Source organism: Rhodotorula toruloides (assembly GCF_000320785.1).
Source record: "Rhodotorula toruloides NP11 unplaced genomic scaffold Scaffold4, whole genome shotgun sequence".
Taxonomy (NCBI): Eukaryota; Fungi; Basidiomycota; class Microbotryomycetes; order Sporidiobolales; family Sporidiobolaceae; genus Rhodotorula; species Rhodotorula toruloides.
The window spans coordinates 37327-56816 of record NW_015622964.1 but is presented as its reverse complement, the minus strand read 5'-3'; the positions used below and the strand labels follow the sequence as shown (position 1 = coordinate 56816).

The following is a 19490-nucleotide window of genomic DNA, read 5'->3' as shown; positions in this document are numbered from 1 at the left end:
CCTCCTCTTCCGCTCCTCTGGCTTCCCTCCACCGCGACTCGCTCGTGACGGGTCCAGCGACAAGAAGGTACATTAGAAGTGTCTAGCAATGCAACGGGGCGAAGACGGAAGGCGCGGCGACATCCGGCATCTAGATTTGCGCGTCCTGCGGGTCCGAACAGCCTGAGGTCAGCCAGACAGCTTCGGGACGAGCTGGAGAGACGTATACGCACGGTGAAGAAGAACTTGCCCGCGAGCTGGACAGAGACAAAATGTATGTCAGCTTCGAGGAAGGAGGCAAGGGAGGGAGAAGGCGAACCTTCTGCTCTCTGCGAGCGTAACAAGCGACAAGAATTTAGCTCTCGTTTTCTGGCTTCATCTGCGAATATCACGTACGTGTCGAGCTGACTGCCAAGCTTGTTGATACGCTGCAGGCGGAGGAGGGGAAGGTCAGCCGTCAGTTGAGGCGAATGACGTAAGGCGGTCATAGCCGGTCTTACGGGGCGGAAATTGGTCTGTAGGAGAACATGGGATGTCAGTAAGGAGTACAGAAGCAGAACGTTCGCAGAGGAGCGCACCGGGTCTCGTCGGAAGGTGATCTCGAGCGACTTCAAGAACTTGTTCCTGTTGGCCGTCCAGCAGCATCGTCAGCACAGCTCCGACATCGACGAGCGGGAACGTGACGTACATGCCGGTAAGGAGACTCTCGGGCGCGGTCGCGAACGATTCGACCGAGGGCGTGCCCGAGTAGACGACGACGCGGTCGGCGAGGTAGGTCGCCATGACGATGTCGTGCTCGACGATGAACGCAGTCTTCTTGGCGTGAAGGATGTACCTGCGAGGGCGAAAGATGAGTAGGAAGCTTCAAGTTAGAGGGAAGCGCGAGACCCACCGCTTAATGACCCTCGCGGCGAGAATACGCTGCTCCGAGTCGAGGTAGGCCGAGGGCTCGTCGATGAGGTAGATGTCGGCGGGCTTTCCGAGTGCGAGGACGATGGCGACACGCTGCAGCTCACCGCCGGAGAGGGTGGTGACGTACTGGTCCATGATGTTTTCGAGGTTCATGGGCTTGAGGACGTCCGTGTTGAACTGCGGGTGCATGAACGCGGCGCGGATCTGCTTGAGGAGGAGCTCGCGAACGGTTCCGGGGAACTTGGGCGCGATCGTCTGCGGCTTGAGCGAGACGGAGAAGTGCTGCTCGTCCTTCTCGTTGTCGGGCTTGAGCTTGCCGGCGAGGAGCTTGACGAACGTCGTCTTGCCCGTGCCGTTCTCGCCGAGGAGGACGATGATCTCCGAGTCGGTGAACGAGCCAGCGTCGAGGTTGAGCTTGAAGTTGCCCTGGGTCTTGGTCATGGCGGGGTACGTGTACCTGCGCGACTTTTCCGCAATGACTTCCTCCTGCGCATCGGCGATCTTGAAGGTGAGCGACTCCTCGCGGAAGCGCAGGTTCTCGGTCGGGATCTTGCCGTCGAGGAAGATGTTGATGCCTTCCCGGACCGAGAAGGGCATGGTGACGACGCCGTACATCGAGGGCATGCCGTACAGGCAGCAGATAAAGTCGGAGAGGTAGTCGGCGACGGACAGGTCGTGCTCGACGGCGATGACATAGTTGTCGGGGCGGAGGAGGGAGCGGATGATGCGCGCGGCGTTGAGACGCTGCTTGACGTCGAGGTACGACGACGGCTCGTCAAACATGTAGCTGCGCGTGTGCGAGACGTGAGCTTGAGCCGAGGAGACGCTAAAAGAGCGCGGGACGCACACATCGGCGTTCTGGACACACGACATGCCGATAGCGAACCGCTGGAGCTCTCCTCCAGACAGCTGGCTGATTTCACGGTCGAGGACGACGTCCAGGTCGAGGTCGCGAATGACGTCGTCGAGGTTGTCCAGCTCGAGCTTCGAGTCGAGCATCTGCTTGACGGTCTGGGACCCCTTGATGGCGCGCGGGATGTGGTCGACATACTGAGGCTTGATGAGCGGCTTCAAGTTGTCCTCGAGGACCTTCGTAAAGTAGTTCTGCAACTCGGATCCGCGGAAGTACCGCAGGATCTCTTGCCAGTCGGGCGGGTTGTCGAACCTGCCAAGGTTGGGCTTGACCTTGCCCGAGAGGATCTTGAGCGCCGTAGACTTGCCGATACCGTTCGTGCCGACGAGTCCGAGGACCTGACCCGGACGAGGGGTGGGGAGACGGTGGAGCTTGAACGAGTTGGCAGAGTACCGGTGCGTCACTTGCGACTCGAGGTTGGTCGGCAGGTTGATGATGTTGATGGCCTCGAACGGGCACCTGTGAGAGCGATGTCGGTGAATTGCAAGCTGCTGAGTGGGAGGAAAGCGTACGCACTTTTTCGGGCAGATACCGCAACCAATGCACAATTCCTCTGAGATGAACGCAATCTTGGACGACGGGTCGACCTCGATACACAGCTTGCCTGTGAATGTACGAGCGTAAGGCAAAGAACGGAGGAGAATGGCAGCAGCGAACGCACCCATTCGCACGACCGGGCACGACTTCTTGCACTCCTGCCTGCACTTCTTCGGCTGCGGGCACCATCACCGTCAGCTCCTCGTCCTCTCATACCTTCAAAGGCGGTCTGCCACCCTCACCTTGCATCTGCGGCGTATGGAATGGAGGTTAGCCTCCATCCGTCTCTATCGCCACGACTCGCGTCAGTGGAGGAAGCAAGCGAACGTACCGGTCGGGGTTGACCAACGCAATCCTCGTCAACTTGTCGCTCATCCTGTCGGTTCCTGCTTAGGGAAAAGGGGAAAGAGAGAGGATGAAGAGGCAGGCGAAAGCTGTGTGGGAGGGAAGAGGTCAGCGACGGAAACACTGCGGCTGTTGCGCGCACTGCTGAAATTCTGTAATCCCACAAACAGCCTCGTACGCTGCCCTGACCCGCCAGAGTGCCACAATGACGCCCGCTCTCCTCATCGCTCCTCCACACCTTGACGAGGCAGCCACCCGCCCGCCCTCCCTCGAGCAACCCGCGTATGACCCTGACCGAGCTGCAACAAATTTGCAGTACCCCCTTGACACCCCCTCGCTGTTCCTGCGCCCTCACACGACGAGCCTGCCCTTGTTCCCCGATTTTTGGCCCCGACTCGACCGCCGCTCAGCCGTCCACCTCCCTCGCGGTGCAGAACCGTTGGCCGGGTCGTAACGAGCGCAGCTGAATGTGAGCTCACAGCTAGAGACAGCCCTATCCGAGGAAGACGGCGAGAAGTGAGGCGGGCGACCACTCGCACGAGGCGAAGAGCCAAGTTCAGCACTCGCTCGCAACGACGCAGACTGTCAGATGCGTACCAGTACAGCGTGTCTGATACACTCACTAGATTTGTCAAATGTCGACCCGCTCCTTCTGTCGAAGCGATACCGCTGTCCTCCTCGTCGCGCCTCTCTTTCCCTCTGCCAGTCCGCTCCTCACCATGCTGGCCTCGCTCGCAGCAAAGGCAGTCACAGCAGTGACCTCGCCCATCAAATCCGTCTTCGCTTACTCGCCCGCTCCCCCTTCCCCCGCTCCGCGACCGCCCCTCCTCGACGCCGCAGAGACGCGTCTCGGAAAACGCTCACAGAGGGAGGAATCGGTCGAATCGGCTCTGACGGAGCTCTCGGAGGACGGAGGACACGGAGCGGACGCGGTCGAGCCGGAAGAACGAGCGAGTTCCGCAAAGAAGCCTCGTTTGGCGGTCAAGGAGGACGTGAACGAGGGACAACAACAACTGCCGACGCCGTCTCCGTCGCGCTCGTCGGGTTCTTCAGAGCCTGCTGCATTCGAGGCTGCGCCGCCGAAGCGCGCAAGGACGACGCGCGCCGGCAAGGCGGATGGAGAGGACGAGGAGGACGACCCTTCGCTCGGCAAAGACGGGAAGCACTACTACGTCGCGGGGCTGTACTGGTCGTCCGACGTGCCTGTGCAGAAGCGCTCGTCGTCCGCCGCCTCGGAAGACGTCGAGATCAGCGAGTCGGGCGCACGGAACTGGCGCTCGATTGTCCCTTCTCGCTCGACTGCACTCCCTCCGCCCATCCACCACGCCATCACTCTCCTCTCGCCCTCCATCGACGACGATGCCCCCACACCCTTCCGTCTGCCCTTCGATATCCTCCGCGACTTCTGGTTCGTCGAGGAGGCCAAGAACAGGAAGGGAAAGGGACGGGTCGGGGAGAGTGCGGCGGCTGCCAAGGCTAGGCGCGAGGGGAAAGGAGGGGTCAAGACGACGGAGGAGGACATCGAGAAGCGCGAGAAGAGCAAGAAGCCTGAGCCGTATCGCTATATCGGCAAGAGTGCGTCGGCGTCCCTCTCGCTCGTTGTGTGCGCGCTTCCCGCTGATGCAGCTTGCTGACCTTGCCCGTTCGCTGATGCACAGACGTCTATGTCGGCCGCGGACCCGACAAGGCGCCCATCCCCGCCATCTGCGCCTGCACGCCTCCAAAACGACCAGGCGAGATGGGCTGCGGCGTCGACTGCATCAACCGGTTCGTCCGCCGTCTCTCCAATAATCGCTTCTCCTCCCAGATAGCGATACTTATTGGGTTTGGCGGATTTGAACAGGCTGATGCAGTATTGCTGCGACCCGAAGCTGTGTCCCTGCGGTCCGGACAAGTGCGCGAACCCGCCGCTCAACAAGCGCGAGGGTATTCCCGAAGGCAAGGACGGTTTGAGGGTCATCTGGGTGCGTCGGCGTGCTTACGCTACCTACGGCTAGGCTTCGACGTTCTCCCGTGAGTCGAAGCTGATGGGCATCAGCGAGCATCTCGCACAGACTGGGAATCGAGGGTTCGGGCTCAAGACGATGGTGCCGATCAAGCAGGGCGACTTTGTCATCGAGTACCGTGGCGAGGTGCGTCCGGCGCACCCTCTTCAGTGGATAGACTTCCCGCTGAGTCCGTTCGCTGATGCAAGTTCGCGCCTCGGAGTACAGATCATCTCGCGCGACGAGAGCTACCGCCGTGTCCTCACGACCTACGCAGACAAGACTTCCTAGTCCGTTCCCTCGCTCCTCCCTTCTTCTCCCCGCTAACTCCGCCCAACCTCGCAGTTACTTCATGGACTACGACGGACACGAAGTCGTCGATGCCGGACAGCGAGGGAACGCAGCGCGGTTTATCAACCATTCGTGTGGTCCGAACTTGGAGGTTGTGAGGTGGCGGCTGGCGGGTGTTGAGGAGTATCAGGTGCGTTCGAGGCGGTTGCGTTTCTCTGCGGTCCTTCTTCAGTGGGACGGCGCTGATGGCGGTTGCTGCTCTGACAACGCGCAGATGGGCTTGTTCGCGCTCCACGATATCCCCGCCGGGACCGAGTTGACCTGTACGTCCGGCTCTCATTCGCTCGCTTTCGCTGCACTCGCTCGGCACTATCGTCGACGAGTGTAGCTGGACGACTCCGCGAAAGAGAAGCTGTACACTGATGCTCTCCGCCTGCAGACGACTACGGCTGGCAAGACTTTGCCGCTCTTGCTCCCCCTACTCTTCCCTCCACCAACCTCCTCCCTACCCCTGCCCCGACCTCAACCTCCACCACTCCAACTCCTACTACCACTACCGCCAGCGCGACCAACGAATCCACTATCCTCCTCTCCACCGGCACCGCCATCGATCCCTCCCATCAGAGGTGTTACTGTGGTGCGGCGGAGTGTTCGGGCTTCCTTGGTGGGAGGGCGAAGGGCAAGAGCAAGAAGAAGGGGAAGGCGAAGCCTGCGCTTGAGCCGAAGGAAGAGCAAGAAGAGGTAGGGAGGAAAGAGCTTGGCTTTGTGCAGGCCAAGATCCGCGTCGTGGACCACCAGCGCCGAGCGTCAGGAGCAGGTGGAGGGACACCGATGAGGAGCGGGAGGGAGGCGGCGAGGAGGGCGAACGAGAAGTTGGTCGCTTCCGGATGAGGAGGAGGAGGAGGAGGGCGGGCGATAGATGCGAGGCTGGGGATCGTATTGGGTTTTTCGGGCATGTACGGCATACGTTCTGTTGGCTTGTCATGACTACTAGCGGCATCTTTCTTTCGCGAGGGAGAGGAGAGTGCGAGGGGAGCTCACGAACGACGACTCGTTTTTAAGCGACGCTGGGCAATGCAACGTCCTTGCGCTGGCTTTGCGAGTGTAGGAGAGGGCCGGGCATGAGCAGCGAGCGGCTAGAGAAGGAGCGTCGGATGATTGGGAAGGTCACCTCGTCGAGCGTCGAGGAGGAGTGCTCGCCCTCCTCGTCCTCTCGTTCCTGGAGTGCGCAGATACTGATGACGAATGCTTTACAGGGTACTGATCGAGAGTAGAACCGGAAGGGAATCAAACAAACCGACACCCTCCTCCTCCTCCTCCTCCTCCTCGCACCTAGTTCCTCTTCGCCCTCACCTCCTCACCCCAGAGGTGCTCCGCAACCTCAAAGTAGCCCGAGGCCATAAAGTAAGCAATTGGTTCCTCCCCCTGGTTGCTCGTAAACTTTGCCTCCTCGTCCGCAATCTGGATGACTTTCGTCCCGAGTGACTGGGCGGCCCCGTGCGCGAGGAGAGAGACGCGGCATTGTTCTTCGGCGAGGATGAAGCGTGCGACGGCTGCGTCGATCGTGTGGCCGACCGTCCTATCCCGCCACCAACAAACTCCCATCAGCTCCTCCCATCAACCTCCGGAGTCTGGGAGGAAGGGGACGCACAACAACCCATGGTTCTGCAAGACGACCAACACCCCATCTCCCAACTTTTCAGCGATCCGCGCGCCCTCGGATTTCGAGAGGACCACGCCGCCGAACGAGTCGAGGACGGATTGGCGGCCGTAGAAGGCGCACGAGTCTTGCGTTGTGTATTCGAGCTGCGGGCGCCGCGAGGGGAGGGGAGCATTAGCGAGCCTGTGAGTGAGAGAAAGGAGGGGAAGGGAGGAAGGGACGAACGGGAAGGCCGAGAGTTGACCAGGCTTTGCCGTATGGCGAGTGCGAGTGGCAGATCGCCTGGACGTCCGGGCGGGCTTTGTGGATCTGCTTATGTACACATCAGCAGTGACCTATTCTCTCGAGCGAGAGAGGGCGAACGGACGGAGGAGTGGACTGCGCGAAGAAGGGTCAGCGCACGAAGGAAAGCGAGGAGAGAGGGAGATCGGACGGACTCAAGAACCCAGCCTTGTTGACCACCCTACGCCCAGGCTTTCCACCGCCAATCACGTCGCCCTCGTGCGAGACGGTGATGATATCCTCGGCATCCATCACTGCGCGACCTCGCTAAGTGTCAGCGGGTTTGACGGGGTTCAAGATGGCGCTGAGACGGACACTTGAAGCTGCGCGAGAATGGGTTGACGTAGAACGAGTCGGGCTCGCCCGGAACGCGGACGGTGAGATGGCCAGCCTGGTAGGAAGGAAGCGAGGGTCAGTTCTGGCAGTTCCAGCGCACCCGGCGTCGATCCGACGACACATGCAGCCTCCAAACGTGGCAATGAAGCTGTAAGAGGTCGCCCAGCTCGCCCACAGTCGTGTCAACCGCGCAAAGTGGCTTCCCCGCACCGCGAGGAAGAGAATAGCCGGACCCTCGTCGCGTCAACTCACGATGTGGTGGTCGAGTCCGTACTGAGCAAAGATCCTGCATGCGAGTGCGATGCGTTCCTTCAAGTACTGCCTCTCGTCTTCGAGCGAGTCGAACTTGGGTGGCGTGACGAGTGCGGCCAAGTCTCCCTTCTCGAACCCGAACGACTCTGCGTCCTGGTCCTGCCTGGTGCCCGAGTGAGGAGGCTGCGAGAGTGCTGCTGCGTCCGGTGCCATCGTCGCTGTCGTCGTCCTCGTCGTTGGAAGAGAGAACGAAGAGAGAGTCTCCGCACGAAGTTGGGCCTCCGGGCCGAAGGAGTGGGGCCGGTCACGTGACTAGTTTCTGCCCAGCTGCCACGTCAGTTTCGCACCCAAGAGAGTTTCGCACCCAAGCTCGACCGCACCTTCATCACCTTCGACTCGCTCTCTCGCTCGCTGGTTTGCTGTGCTACTTCGTGTGCACGCTACAAGGTCTAGACTCGCTTGACTCGCTAGGCTCTCCCGTTTGAACGGACCCGCCGCGATGGACAGCGACTCGGACACTCAGGTCGACATCTCGTCCGCCCTCCTCGGCCCATCCACCTCGCGCAAGCCCACAAAGACCGTGCGCACCAAACCCTCCACCTCGTCCAAGCCCGCACCAGCCGCAGCGACCGACTCGGGCGACGAAGGTGCCGAGGATGCCTTGTTCGCCTCCCTCGCGTCCCTGCAGCACTCGAGGAACTTGTCCGAGGGAGCGGCGCTCGTGCGAAAGGGCAAGGATGCGAAGCAGTCCAAGGGCTTGACAGGCGGCGGATCCTTCCAGTCCCTCGGATTGCCTCCCCTCCTCCTCAAAGCCCTCCTCCAGCGCGGGTTCACCACGCCGACTCCAATCCAACGCCTCGCACTCCCCTCGATCCTCGGCTCAACCGAATCGATCGTCACGGACAAAGGGAAGAAGATCACTGTCGCGCGGGACCACCTCTGCATGGCGCGCACAGGGTCCGGAAAGACCTTGTGCTACCTCCTCCCGCTCCTCGCGACACTCTGGACCCACTCGGACAAGTTTGGTGCGCGCGGATTGATCCTGGTCCCGACGCGCGAGTTGGCGTTGCAGGTGTTGAAGGTCGGGAAGGATTTGGCGAGGGGCATCAAGGGAGAGGGAGAGGCGTTGAGGTGGGCGATGATTGTGGGTGGAGAAGGGATGGAGAGCCAATTCGAGTTGATGGCTGGGAACCCCGACATGTGCGTGCTTACTCTCCTCCCTTTCTCTCTTCTCAGCCGAACTAATGTTCTCCCGCCCGGCAGCATCATCGCCACGCCCGGCCGATTCCTCCACCTCCTCGTCGAGATGTCCTACTCGCTCTCCTCGATCCAGTCACTCATAATCGACGAAGCCGACCGACTCTTCGAACTCGGTTTCGCAGAACAACTCCACGAGATCCTCCACCGCGTACCCGCAACTCGCCAGACCCTCCTCTTCTCCGCCACTCTCCCCTCCTCGCTCGTCGGGTTCGCGAAAGCCGGGTTGCAGAATCCCAAGTTGATCCGCCTCGACGTCGATCAGAAGATCAGCAAGGACCTCCGGATGGCCTTTCTCGAAGTCAAGGCGAGTGAGAAGGAGGCCGTCTTGCTTGGGTTGTTGAGGGAGGTCGTCAGGGTGCCGGTTATGACGGAGCAGCAGAGGGTGGAAGAGAATGCGAGGGTCAAGAGGGAGAATGAGGCGGTTATGAATGGCGAGGGGGAGCGGCGAGGTCATTCGCATGGGAGCGGCGGGCGAGGGAAGGGCAAGGGACGCGGGTTCGGCGACGACCGCGGGAAGAAGCGGAAGCGTGGGGCGGACGAGGACGACGACGAGAAGGACAAGGTCAACGGTGCCGAAGTCGCCCCGCACCAAACCGTCGTCTTTGTCTCGACCAAGCACCACGTCGAGTACATCTCGTCCCTCCTCTCTGCCGCACACTACGCCGTCTCGTCCATCTACGGCTCGATGGACCAAACAGCGCGCAAGATCGCCCTCTCCCGCTTCCGCTCGGGCCAGACTTCGATCCTCGTCGTCACGGACCTCGCAGCGCGCGGTATCGACGTCCCCGGGGTCGAGAACGTCGTCAATTACGATTTCCCGAACGGGACGAGGAACTTTGTGCATCGGGTTGGAAGGACGGCGCGTGCGGGACGGACGGGTTGGGCGTATACGTTCGTGACGAGTTCGGACGTGCCCTACTTGCTCGACCTCGAACTCTTCCTCTCCCGACCACTCAAGACCTGCCCTCTCGACTCGACCGACGCCTCAGGACCCGACTACTCCCACACCTTGATCCTCGGTACCCCTCCACGCGCCTTGACCGACCTAGACCTCGAGACTCACCGCTCTCTCCTCACGCACCACCCACACCTCGAGATCCTTCAGGGCGTCGCAGCGCGCGGACAGAAGATGTATGAGCGGGGACTGGGGAAGGCGAGTCCCGAGTCGTATAGGCGTGCGAAGGAGATGGCGCGCGCGAAGGCTGAGAGGGCGGCGAAGGCGGGACGAGGGGAGGTGGGCGCAGTGGGAGAAGAACATCCGGTTTATGATGAGGTGGTTGGAGGAGCGTCGAGCGAGGAGGTTGGCAAGGTCAAGCAGACGGAGCGCGAGAGGGCGGACCTCCTCGCCAAGATTAGTGGGTTCCGGCCGCCTGAGACGGTGTTCGAGGTGACGGCCAAGGGCAAGAACGGCGGTTCGGAAGGCTCGATCGCGCAGCTGATGAAGGAGCGCAGGAAGGCGATCTTGAAGAGCGAGAGGGCGAGGGAGTTGGTCAAAGCTGTTGGGGAGGAGGATCTGCCGGCGCTGCCTGAGGGCGCGGAGCGGGACGACGACGAGGAGATGGAGGTTGCTGAGATCGAGCAGCCGAAGCGGCCGGCCAAGGTTGACCTTGACGAGGCGGACGAGGAGGAACTCGAGGTGCGTCAACGTCGCTGCCCTCTCCCGATTACTCCGTACTGATGTGACGCGCGTCGCAGGCCGTCTTTGGCAAGAAGCCGGCGAAGCGCGCCAAGCAGTCGGAAGGCGGGTCGGGCAAGTCCTGGCGCGATGACCGCTTCTTCATGGGCTACGAGCAGGAAGGCGCCGCGACCGAGGCTGGGTGCGTTCGAGCTCTCCGTAATCTCAGTTCTGAAGAGTGCCTTTGCTGACTCTCCCGCTTCCGCCCGTAGCTACGCCCTCACGAACGGAGAGTCGTTCGTCGCGCAGGCCGCCCACTCGACCTACGACATCGCCGGCCACGGCGACACGGAAGGCACTCCCGCCGAGCTCCTCGCGCAGCGCGCCTCGACGCTCAAGTGGGACCGCAAGTCGAAGAAGTTCGTCCGGGCGGACCAGGTCGGCGCCGACAACAAGAAGCTCATCCGCGGCGAGTCGGGCCAGCGCTTGCCTGCGTCATTCAAGAGCGGCGTCTTTGACGAGTGGAGGAAGAACACGCGCATCAGCGTTCCCCGCGTTGGAGACCAGGAGATCAAGGGCCGGACGGTGCAGGGCGGCAAGCGCTTCCGTCACCAGGGTGCGGCGCCGAACGAGTCTTCCGAGGGCGGAGCGAGCGGCGGGAAGGGCAAGGCGGCGAAGCGGAGGGTTGGAAAGGCCGGCAAGCCTGGCAGCGCGCCGGGAGGGCTCAAGACTGCGGCCGAGATTCGCAAGGAGCGTATCGCCAAGGAGAAGCGCGTGCGCAGGTCGAATCAGCCGAGCAAGAAGAACCCGAAGGGCAAGGCTGGACCGGCGAGCGGGTCGATGGGCGGTGGTGGAGGTGGACGGAGGAAGTGAGCGGGCTTCTCGTCGTCCCTTTGTTGTTCAGCCTCTCGCACTTTTCGCAACGCAGGTTTTCTCGCATGTCTACTGGATGGGCGTTCACAACCGCTACAAGTCGAGGAAGAGAGAGCGAGGAGCGCAGGAGCAGTGAAGCGCGAGAAGCATACGACAGTCTAGGCATACAACTGCGACGTGAGAGAACGTCAGCTTGCGCAGAGCGGTCGAGATAGGGAGACTCGACGTACAACGTCCATGTCTGCAGCAAGCGAAGAAGAAAAGCGTCGAGATCAGCTTAAGTTCAAGCCACCGAGATCAAGGAAGAACGTACAGCGAGACGCCATCTCGCCTACCAATCCCGCACCGACCGCGCTGCTCGATCCGAGTCCATCTGCGTTCGTAGTGTGTCAGCGTGGTGTTGATCCACCCACAGATATGCGCGACTCACACAGCATCACCATGCTTCCCTTGCCCGCCTCCTCCATCGCCTTGACCTCGTCGACCGCCGCACGCAAGTCGCGCAGCAAGTCGTCAACGACGGGAACGGTGAGGCGCGTGCAGGCGATGTGCAGCGCCGGAGGGTTCTGGAGGGCGTTGACTGCGCGTGTGGGAACAATTCAGCTTGCGGGGCGAGAAGAGGGCGAAAGGAAAGGCGCGCACGGTGCCACCCCATCTTCGACATCCTGTCTCCAACCTCGTAAATCGGCACCCTTCCCAGCCCATTCCCCTGTCCCTCCGTCTTACTCCCAAACGCAACTACACTAACGAGCGGGTCTCCCAGCACGTAGAGTTCGGGAAAGTCCTTCCGGATACCGTGTACGATGCGCTTCGCGGCGCCGACGATGGAGTGGCAGGATGCGGTGTAGCCATCTAGGCCCATGTGGACGAGAGATGCCCATGCGCCGGCGAGGATCGCGCCTGGTCTGTTGCGCCGACCGCCTGTCAGCTCGCTTGCTCTTCCGAGAAAACTGCGCGTGATGGTGACGCACCGAGACCCAGCCATCGAAGGCGTCGCGTACACTCCGCCCGGCCAAGTCGTGATGACTTCGTACTGGTACTTCCTCAGCGCTTTCGAGCGGTACATGATGACGCTCGCTCCCTTGGGTGCCATTGCGTACTTGTGGACGTCGCAGGAGATGCTGCGCGGGGAGCAAACACGGTCAGTTGCGGGAAAAAGAGAAAGGCAGGGAGGAGACGCACCTCGTCACGCCTGGAACACGGAAGTCGAAAGGGACGGACTGGTACCCCGCCCGCTCGAGGAAGGGAACGAGGAACGAGCCGAGGCAGCAGTCGACGTGCAGGCCGAGGCGGTACTTGACTGCGAGGTCCGACAAGGCTTGGATGTCTGTCCCGTCTCGTGCCGTCAGTACCCTCTTGAGAGCGAGCAGGAGGAGAGAGGAAAGTACCGTCGATAGCGCCATCAGGGAAGTTAGGTGCCGACCCGACGAGCAAGATCGTGTTCGGGTTGATAGCCCGCCGAACCTTCTTGATCTGCACCCGCCGCGTCTTGAGGTCGACGGGGATGTGGTGGATCTTGATGTTGAAGTAGTGAGCGGCTTTGTCGAACGCGGCGTGGGCGGAGATAGGGACGATCCTGCGCTCCACGGGTCAGTCCGCGCAAGAGGAGTAAGGAGGGGGACGACGCACATCTCGGGCTCGGTGATCCCGTACTCTGCCCTCGCACGGTCTCGATACGCCTTGCAAGCCATGAGGATACTCTCTGTCCCGCCCGAGGTCGTCGTGCCCGCGCCGCCGTATTCGTCGATTGTAGAGGCGGGCAGGGGCGAGTTGTACAGCGAGAGACACATCGAGACAATCTCGGCGTCCATCTGTCGGACGCCTGTACCATCGTTGAGCGAGTTAGAACCCGTCTCAAAGGCGAAAGGAGCGGGAACGAACGCACCTGGGAAGACGTCCGCGTGCAACGGATTCGCCACTTCAAACTTTCCAAACGCCTCCTTCCAGATCTCGCCCATGTCCTTACCGCCATGGTAGACTGCTCCACTGACACGCCCGTTCTCCCACTTTGTGTTCGGCAACTCGCTCATCTTGGTGAGGGCTGTCGAGACGTCTTCCGCCGAGAGACCTTTGTCGGGGAGCGAGCGGAAGGACGGTGCGTCGGGGTGTTTTGGGGCGAGCTGTATGCCATTCAGTGGACTCGTTAGCTTGGTGGGGCGCGCAGCAGGGGATGAGCGAGCAAACGCACCTTCTCCTCCAATTCAAGCGTCACCTTATCCAGCTCTCCCGCCACCTTGTTCCGCACCGACGGGAGAAGCATCATCAACCCGAACCCTCGCTGGACCGTCGCAAGATAGGCCTCGCGCGCGGCCGTGAGGAGACCCCTTGCGCGGAGGTGTCGCACAATCCGGACGCACTGGCGGCAGACGAGGGTCCTGCGTAGGCGAGGGTTAGCTTGAGCTTTTGGAGGAGATGTGAGCTCCTTCGCACCAGAACACGAGCTGTGTGAGGGTCGAGCGAGCCGTGTCAGCTGCATCGTCTCGGAGGGAGGCGAGACTGCGAGCGAACGCACCGTTTTCGCTGTTTCGACGGTGAGTACGTGTGAGCGGATTGCGTCCATGATGGTGTGGCTGGCAGCAGGCGCCATGGTGAGCAGTGAGCGGGAGGAGAGCAACGAGTCGTGAGCGAACCCCGAGGCGAGCGACGACAGGCTCTGCCATCGCCCACAAACCCTTCGAGCGCGGATGGACCGATTGGCTGGACTGTACGATGCTCAGACAAAACAGCTGACTTGCTCGGCGGTCGCCTTCGCCGCTCGCTTGCCACCTCACCCGCTCGTCCTCATCAGTCGCAACGCACACCTCGCCGAAACGGCTGTGCAGGGTTGGGAGAAGCGAAGAGATGCACGCTGAAGGGTTCACGTGGGTAGCTGGCTCGCTACGGAACCGCCAGGCCACTCTCTGCTTACACTTCCTCCTCCTGCGCTCCGTCGTCCTGCTTTCCTTTCGTTTCCTCACCTGACTTGCTTGAAATCGCCGCTATCGAACACAGAAGGAGGCGCCGTTGAAGTGCTGAGCTGTCGAAGCACGATGCAGCGGCAGTGCATCCGCTCGGAGTATTCGACGCTGAGGCTCGCTGTGCCCCGCGCTCGTTCTTGCCCAGGGTTAGCTCAGTCCCTCACCGTCGCTTTTTCCGCTCGCGCACTTTGATTCAGTCTCCGGCAACGAGTCGGAGGAGGGAAGCGAAGCACAAGGAGCTAGAGCATGGGCCGTCGCTTCAAGTTGGCCTGTTCGGCTCCCTGCTGTTTCGCTCTGGCGCCCAGGAAGTGCTTTCCGCTCGACTTGCGTGCCGAGCAGGCTGCCAGCCCGCCGCTCACATGGAACGTCGACTCGCTGCTTCAGACTAGACTGCCGTTTCGAGGAAACCCGCCTACACCGGCAGCGGTTTGCGAGCAACTACAAGAGATGCTCTCACTAGTCAAGAGGCTGCACCTAGGAATACGGTGCGTAAGAACACAGTGTGGAAAGAGAGGAGGGTGAGAGCCGGGAGAGGCGAGGGGATTAGAACGGTTTCAGAGGTCGCGCATGATAGCGTCCTCCCTGTGCTCGCCCTTCTCGACCGGGTTCTTCTGCGCACCGGCGTAGTAAGCCTCCTTGTCCTCGTCGTGGAGGTTCTCGTCAAGGCTGCGTGCGAATCGAGTTAGCGCGAGGATCTGAAGGGAGGGGGAGACGCGGACGCACATCTGCTTGCGGAACTTGTTCGAGTGGAGGGCGTTCGAGTTGCGGTAGAGGATGTCGACTTGCTCGAGCGCGAGTCCCTTGGTCTCGTAGATGAAGCTGTGCGAGCGAGGGCGGGGGTTGCGAAGGTCAGCTCGAGCTTCGTCTGCCTCCTCGAAGGCGATGAGATGCTCACAAAAACGTGAAGATGAAGCACGCGACGCAGCACCCGCCCCACTCTTCGCCAGGGAGAGAAGAGAGTCAGTTGCGGACACCAAGCGGCACGAAGGGGATGTCGGACGCACGATCCAGAAGACGTTCGAGCCGAGTCCGGCAGATCCGGGCTTGTCATCGACGAGTTCGAGCGTGTTATAGCCTGTTCGACGTCTCGCTGTGCATCAGCCAGAGTGCGCAAAGTAGGAGGCGAATTGCGAAGGTCAGCTAGAGAGCTCACTCTGAACGCTGAGCGAGGGGGAGGGACTCGCCAGCGAGCAGCGCCGCAGGCTGTCGAAGTAATTCCGCTGCGGTACATAGTGGTGGCGCTTCCGCCGCGATCCTTGGGGTCCTCCCTCATCCTCTCACTTCTCCTCACGCCTCACGGACCGACCGACGCCGGACCCTCCTCGGCCTCGCCAGCTCGGTCTCGCCACCACCGACTGGACAGCGCCAAGCCTTGCAATCGTTAAATAGAGCTTACGGAAGCTGGCTCGGTGGTTGGTGTGGCCGCGTGCGTCTGCAGTGAGCGGGTCCTGCGATTTCTTCGGGCGCATTGTGACGTTCCGCCTTCGGTGACAATCAGGTTGACATGCGTTGAGCAGTGTCATAGCCTGGTGACCTCGAGCGAGACGGCCGAGTCCTCCGAGCGAGAAGGGAAGAGCAGGAAGCGGAGCTGCGAAGGGACGGGCGGGGAGTTTCGTTTGGCGGGAGGTGCGAGCTAGACGGCCATTGATGCGGAACGGTACAGCAGTTGCGGGGGAGCTGCTCGATGCCCGCAGAACCAGCAAGAGCAACAGAAGGGCGGGTTGAGCAGCTTGGAGGAAATTAAGAAACGACACCGCTGGACCTTGCGGGGACGGCAAGAGCGAGTCCCGCCCAGCAGCAGACGAGCTGGAGTATCTCCTGCAATGTGCACCGTCCAGCAGCCAGCAACATAGCCAGCTGCAATCCCGCCCACTCCCCGCCTGCCTTCCTCTGGCACGCTCGATCGCGCGCCAGAATGATTTGCGCGGCGTCTTCGCGCGCAGCACGCGAGATCAATCTCGAGCTCGCCGCAACCCCGTGGAAGCAAACCTCCTGAGACGGGGTCTCCGCGCTCGTCGCGTCGGCGAAGTGCGGCGAACAGGTTGGCGGATCGTGTGTCCCGGATGCAGCGGGACCGCGGCTTCAAGAGGAGGTCGAAGAATGGCAGCGGAGGAGCGGGAGCGGGAGCGGGTCACGTGAGCTGGTATCGATGACGGCGTTGAACGCAGCAAGGCAGGCAAACCAAGCGAGGAGGCGAGGAGAAGGCTGGTTTTGATGGCTGGACGGGCAGACTCGGGGGGATGGCGGCTCGTTCGTGGGCACATCGACAGCCCGCGCCGTCTGTCGACCCCAGAAAGGAGGAGGCGGAGAATAGAAGACGAGAGGGGGAAAGACCGAGGGTTGTCGCGGACCACGAGAGAAGCTGTTCCTCGTTTCGAAACGGTGCAAGATGACGTCGACTGTCTGCCAGAGCAAGGATCGCCCGACTGGAAGCAAAGCTGACGCGCTGGGAGACGAGTGTCTTGCGCAGAGAGGATGGCGGCGAGGAGAAGGAGCTGGGTGGGCTGAGGGGGGCGGAGAGGGAGAGTCTGGGGCCGCGTCTGCCGAGGTTCGTGGAAAGAGTGTGGCCATCGATCCGAGCGAGACGAGGGACAAGCGGGGGAAGAGGGTGGAGCTCGGTTGGGAGCCTGAGCAGCGGGCTCCGCTTTCTTTCCTTTCCCTCTTTCTCCTCGCCATCGCACTCGTGTGCACCCGTGCAGTCGCAGACCACTCGATTTTGACGCAGAGCACACGCTCGTGACCCTCTCACTCCTCGCCGCACACCAGCCGCCCTCCCTCACCTGCTCGACCCGACCGAACCTCGACACTCAACAATGGTCACGTCCGGCGTGCCCGTCCCTACGGGGCAGATTCGCCCCCTCGCCGTCGCAATGTGCGTAACATGCGTCTGCTTCGAGCGTACGGGGAGGACAGCGGCAGGGGAAGACGCGAGTCCCGCCTCGCAGCTGTTCTCCCCGGAAAGATCGCTCGCTAGCTTTCCTCGCAAACGAATCGAAACTGACCCGCCCGCGTTCTTCTCGCTTTCCAACGACACAGGGCGTCGTTTGCTGCCTTCGGTGCGTTCAGAGCGCCGCTCCAGAGACGTCACTTGGTCCCGTGCCATTTTACTGAGCCGCGCTTCCTTTGCCGCTTCCGCAGGTGGTTTCCTGTACGGCTACGACACCGGCTACATCGCGGGTGTCAAGGAGATGAACACCTGGCTCCGCATCTTTGGCGACGGCCCGCCCGACGCCAACGGCATTCCCACGCTCTCGTCTGGCCGCGACTCGCTCGTCACCTCGATCCTCTCCGCCGGCACCTTCTTCGGCGCACTCGGCGCCTACCCCGTCGGTGACACCCTCGGCCGTCGTTTCGGTATCTGCGCCTACCTCATCCTCTTCTGCATCGGCGTCGCCTGCCAGACTGGAGCGAAGAACATCGCGACCTTCGTCGTCGGCCGTGTCTTTGCCGGTCTCGGCGTCGGCGGCACCTCCTGCTTGGTCCCCATGTGCGTAGCGCGCTTCCTCTTCCGACGACGAAGCGAGAACAGCGACTGACGGCGACTTCCTCCCGCTCCTTCGCAAACAGGTACCAGGCCGAGTGCGCGCCCAAGTCGATCCGCGGTGCCATCGTCTCCGGATACCAGTGGATGATCACCATCGGTCTGCTTATTGCCGCCGTCGTCGTCAACGGCACCAAGAACCGCTCGACCGCCGCCGCTTACCAGATCCCGATCGGTCTCCAGTTCATCTGGGCTTGTGAGCCCGCACTTCCTTGTTCTTGCGATAGGAAAGACTTGCTCACGCTCGTCTCGCCGCAGTCATCCTCGCGACCGGTCTCCTTGTGCTCCCCGAGTCGCCCCGCTGGCTCCTCCTCAAGGACAAGGAAGAGAAGGCCCGCAAGGCTCTCGCACGCATCTTGTCCCGCGACCCGGACTCGCAGGAAGTCAACGAGGAACTCGCCGAGATCGCGGCCAACTTGCACCACGAGCGCTCGATCGGCCAGACTTCGTGGCTCGCATGCTTCTCGAACGGCGAGGGAAAGAACGGACAGCGCGCGTGGACTGGTATCGGTCTCCAGGCGCTCCAACAGCTCTCGGGCATCAACTTCATTTTCTGTGAGTCCGGCGGCGCTGTTCACTCGGCCAGATGCGCGTTACTGATCGCCTTTCGCGCGCAGACTACGGCACGACCTTCTTCCGTCGCTCGGGCATCAACAACCCCTTCATCATCACTATCGCCACCAACGTCGTCAACGTGGGCGCCACCATCCCGGGTATTCTCGCCGTTGACCGCGTCGGACGTCGCTCGCTCCTCCTCTACGGTGCCGCCGCCATGTGGTGCGTCTGCCGCGCTCTTTCCCGCTTTCCCACCCGTACTGATGCACTCGCGCGCGCAGCGTCTGCCACTTCATCGTTGCCGGAACCGGCGTCGGCGTCTCGGCGGACAACAAGGCCGGCCAGAAGGTCCTCATCGCCTTTGTCTGCATCTTCATCGCCCACTTCGCCGCGACCTGGGGACCCTTCGCCTGGGTCGTCACGTCCGAGATCTACCCCCTCTCGATCCGTGGAAAGTGCATGGCCATGTCGACCGCCTCGAACTGGCTTGTGCGTTGGCCTTTTCCTCGCTTTTCCTCGAGTGACGGCCCCGCTGACGTGTTGGCGTGCTCGGGCGCAGTGGAACTTTGGTATTGGCTACGCCACGCCCTACCTCGTCGATGACAAGCCCGGATCTGCCGGACTCGGCTCGAACGTCTTCTGGATCGTGCGTCCGACTTCCCCTTCGTGTCGCCTGGTGTCCGCAACTGACTCTCGACTCTCCCTGGCGAGCAGTGGGGCGGGGCCTGTGTGTTGTGCTTCATCTTCACGTTCTTGTGAGCAACCCATCGCCTTCGAGGACGCAGACGAATCTCGAGCTGACCTTCGTAAACCCCCGCCCTCGCACAGCTTCATCTACGAGACCAAGGGACTCGCGCTCGAGCAAGTCGACATCCTCTACCGCAACTCGAACGCCCTCCACTCGAACAAGTTCCGCAAGCAGATGTGCGTCTACGCCTTCGCCCGCTCGAGATTCTCACGCTGACTCGACTTACGCGCAGCCTCGACGAGAACCTCCACGACGAGGACAAGGAGGCTTACTACGCCGGCGCGCAGAAGAACCCGGTCGAGAAGGGCGAGCACAAGGAGGACGCCGTCATGCGCGACCTCTAAAATACCTCACTTCTCTCACCTTTCCCGGCTCTCTCGAGCTTTCCTCATTCACCACCATGTTCTTATGTACAAGCCTTACCATTTAGCACGTCGGCTGAGCGATCG

The 19490-nt window shown here is 61.7% G+C and overlaps 7 protein-coding genes across 7 annotated transcripts; 3 read left to right on the top strand and 4 right to left on the bottom strand.

Moving 5' to 3' along the window:
• Positions 1-130: 130 nt before the first annotated feature.
• On the bottom strand, positions 131-2716 carry RHTO_06022 (ATP-binding cassette, sub-family E, member 1; the record flags this gene model as incomplete). Its single annotated transcript, XM_016419683.1, has 13 exons — positions 131-145; positions 213-236; positions 299-308; positions 376-407; positions 480-494; positions 558-603; positions 668-814; positions 872-1678; positions 1739-2263; positions 2321-2408; positions 2466-2517; positions 2584-2590; positions 2673-2716. The coding sequence occupies 13 exons, from the start codon at positions 2714-2716 to the stop codon at positions 131-133; spliced, it is 1812 nt and encodes a 603-aa protein (XP_016275137.1).
• A 689-nt stretch (positions 2717-3405) lies between these two features.
• Positions 3406-5853, top strand: RHTO_06021 (histone-lysine N-methyltransferase ASH1L; the record flags this gene model as incomplete). Its single annotated transcript, XM_016419682.1, has 8 exons — positions 3406-4261; positions 4345-4453; positions 4530-4650; positions 4684-4818; positions 4900-4961; positions 5017-5152; positions 5237-5285; positions 5402-5853. 8 exons carry the CDS (start codon positions 3406-3408, stop codon positions 5851-5853), a joined length of 1920 nt encoding a protein of 639 aa, XP_016275136.1.
• Positions 5854-6294: 441 nt separating this feature from the next.
• RHTO_06020 (class II aldolase/adducin domain containing protein) lies at positions 6295-7705 on the bottom strand (the record flags this gene model as incomplete). The annotated part of the gene is made up of 7 exons (XM_016419681.1): positions 6295-6541; positions 6614-6768; positions 6848-6931; positions 6990-7000; positions 7060-7158; positions 7220-7295; positions 7493-7705. 7 exons carry the CDS (start codon positions 7703-7705, stop codon positions 6295-6297), a joined length of 885 nt encoding a protein of 294 aa, XP_016275135.1.
• A 286-nt stretch (positions 7706-7991) lies between these two features.
• Positions 7992-11240, top strand: RHTO_06019 (ATP-dependent rna helicase dbp10; the record flags this gene model as incomplete). Its single annotated transcript, XM_016419680.1, has 4 exons — positions 7992-8692; positions 8756-10388; positions 10448-10569; positions 10640-11240. 4 exons carry the CDS (start codon positions 7992-7994, stop codon positions 11238-11240), a joined length of 3057 nt encoding a protein of 1018 aa, XP_016275134.1.
• A 158-nt stretch (positions 11241-11398) lies between these two features.
• Positions 11399-13827, bottom strand: RHTO_06018 (sphinganine-1-phosphate aldolase; the record flags this gene model as incomplete). The annotated part of the gene is made up of 13 exons (XM_016419679.1): positions 11399-11410; positions 11471-11481; positions 11554-11613; positions 11671-11820; positions 11883-12145; positions 12212-12361; positions 12423-12567; positions 12629-12816; positions 12870-13062; positions 13126-13360; positions 13429-13615; positions 13671-13681; positions 13753-13827. 13 exons carry the CDS (start codon positions 13825-13827, stop codon positions 11399-11401), a joined length of 1680 nt encoding a protein of 559 aa, XP_016275133.1.
• A 924-nt stretch (positions 13828-14751) lies between these two features.
• On the bottom strand, positions 14752-15666 carry RHTO_06017 (MFS monosaccharide transporter; the record flags this gene model as incomplete). The annotated part of the gene is made up of 5 exons (XM_016419678.1): positions 14752-14863; positions 14921-15016; positions 15093-15133; positions 15202-15272; positions 15594-15666. The coding sequence occupies 5 exons, from the start codon at positions 15664-15666 to the stop codon at positions 14752-14754; spliced, it is 393 nt and encodes a 130-aa protein (XP_016275132.1).
• Positions 15667-17010: 1344 nt separating this feature from the next.
• RHTO_06016 (MFS monosaccharide transporter) lies at positions 17011-19385 on the top strand (the record flags this gene model as incomplete). The annotated part of the gene is made up of 11 exons (XM_016419677.1): positions 17011-17069; positions 17234-17253; positions 17336-17684; positions 17765-17934; positions 17997-18293; positions 18356-18515; positions 18575-18782; positions 18853-18939; positions 19008-19048; positions 19122-19217; positions 19274-19385. The coding sequence occupies 11 exons, from the start codon at positions 17011-17013 to the stop codon at positions 19383-19385; spliced, it is 1599 nt and encodes a 532-aa protein (XP_016275131.1).
• Positions 19386-19490: the final 105 nt, after the last annotated feature.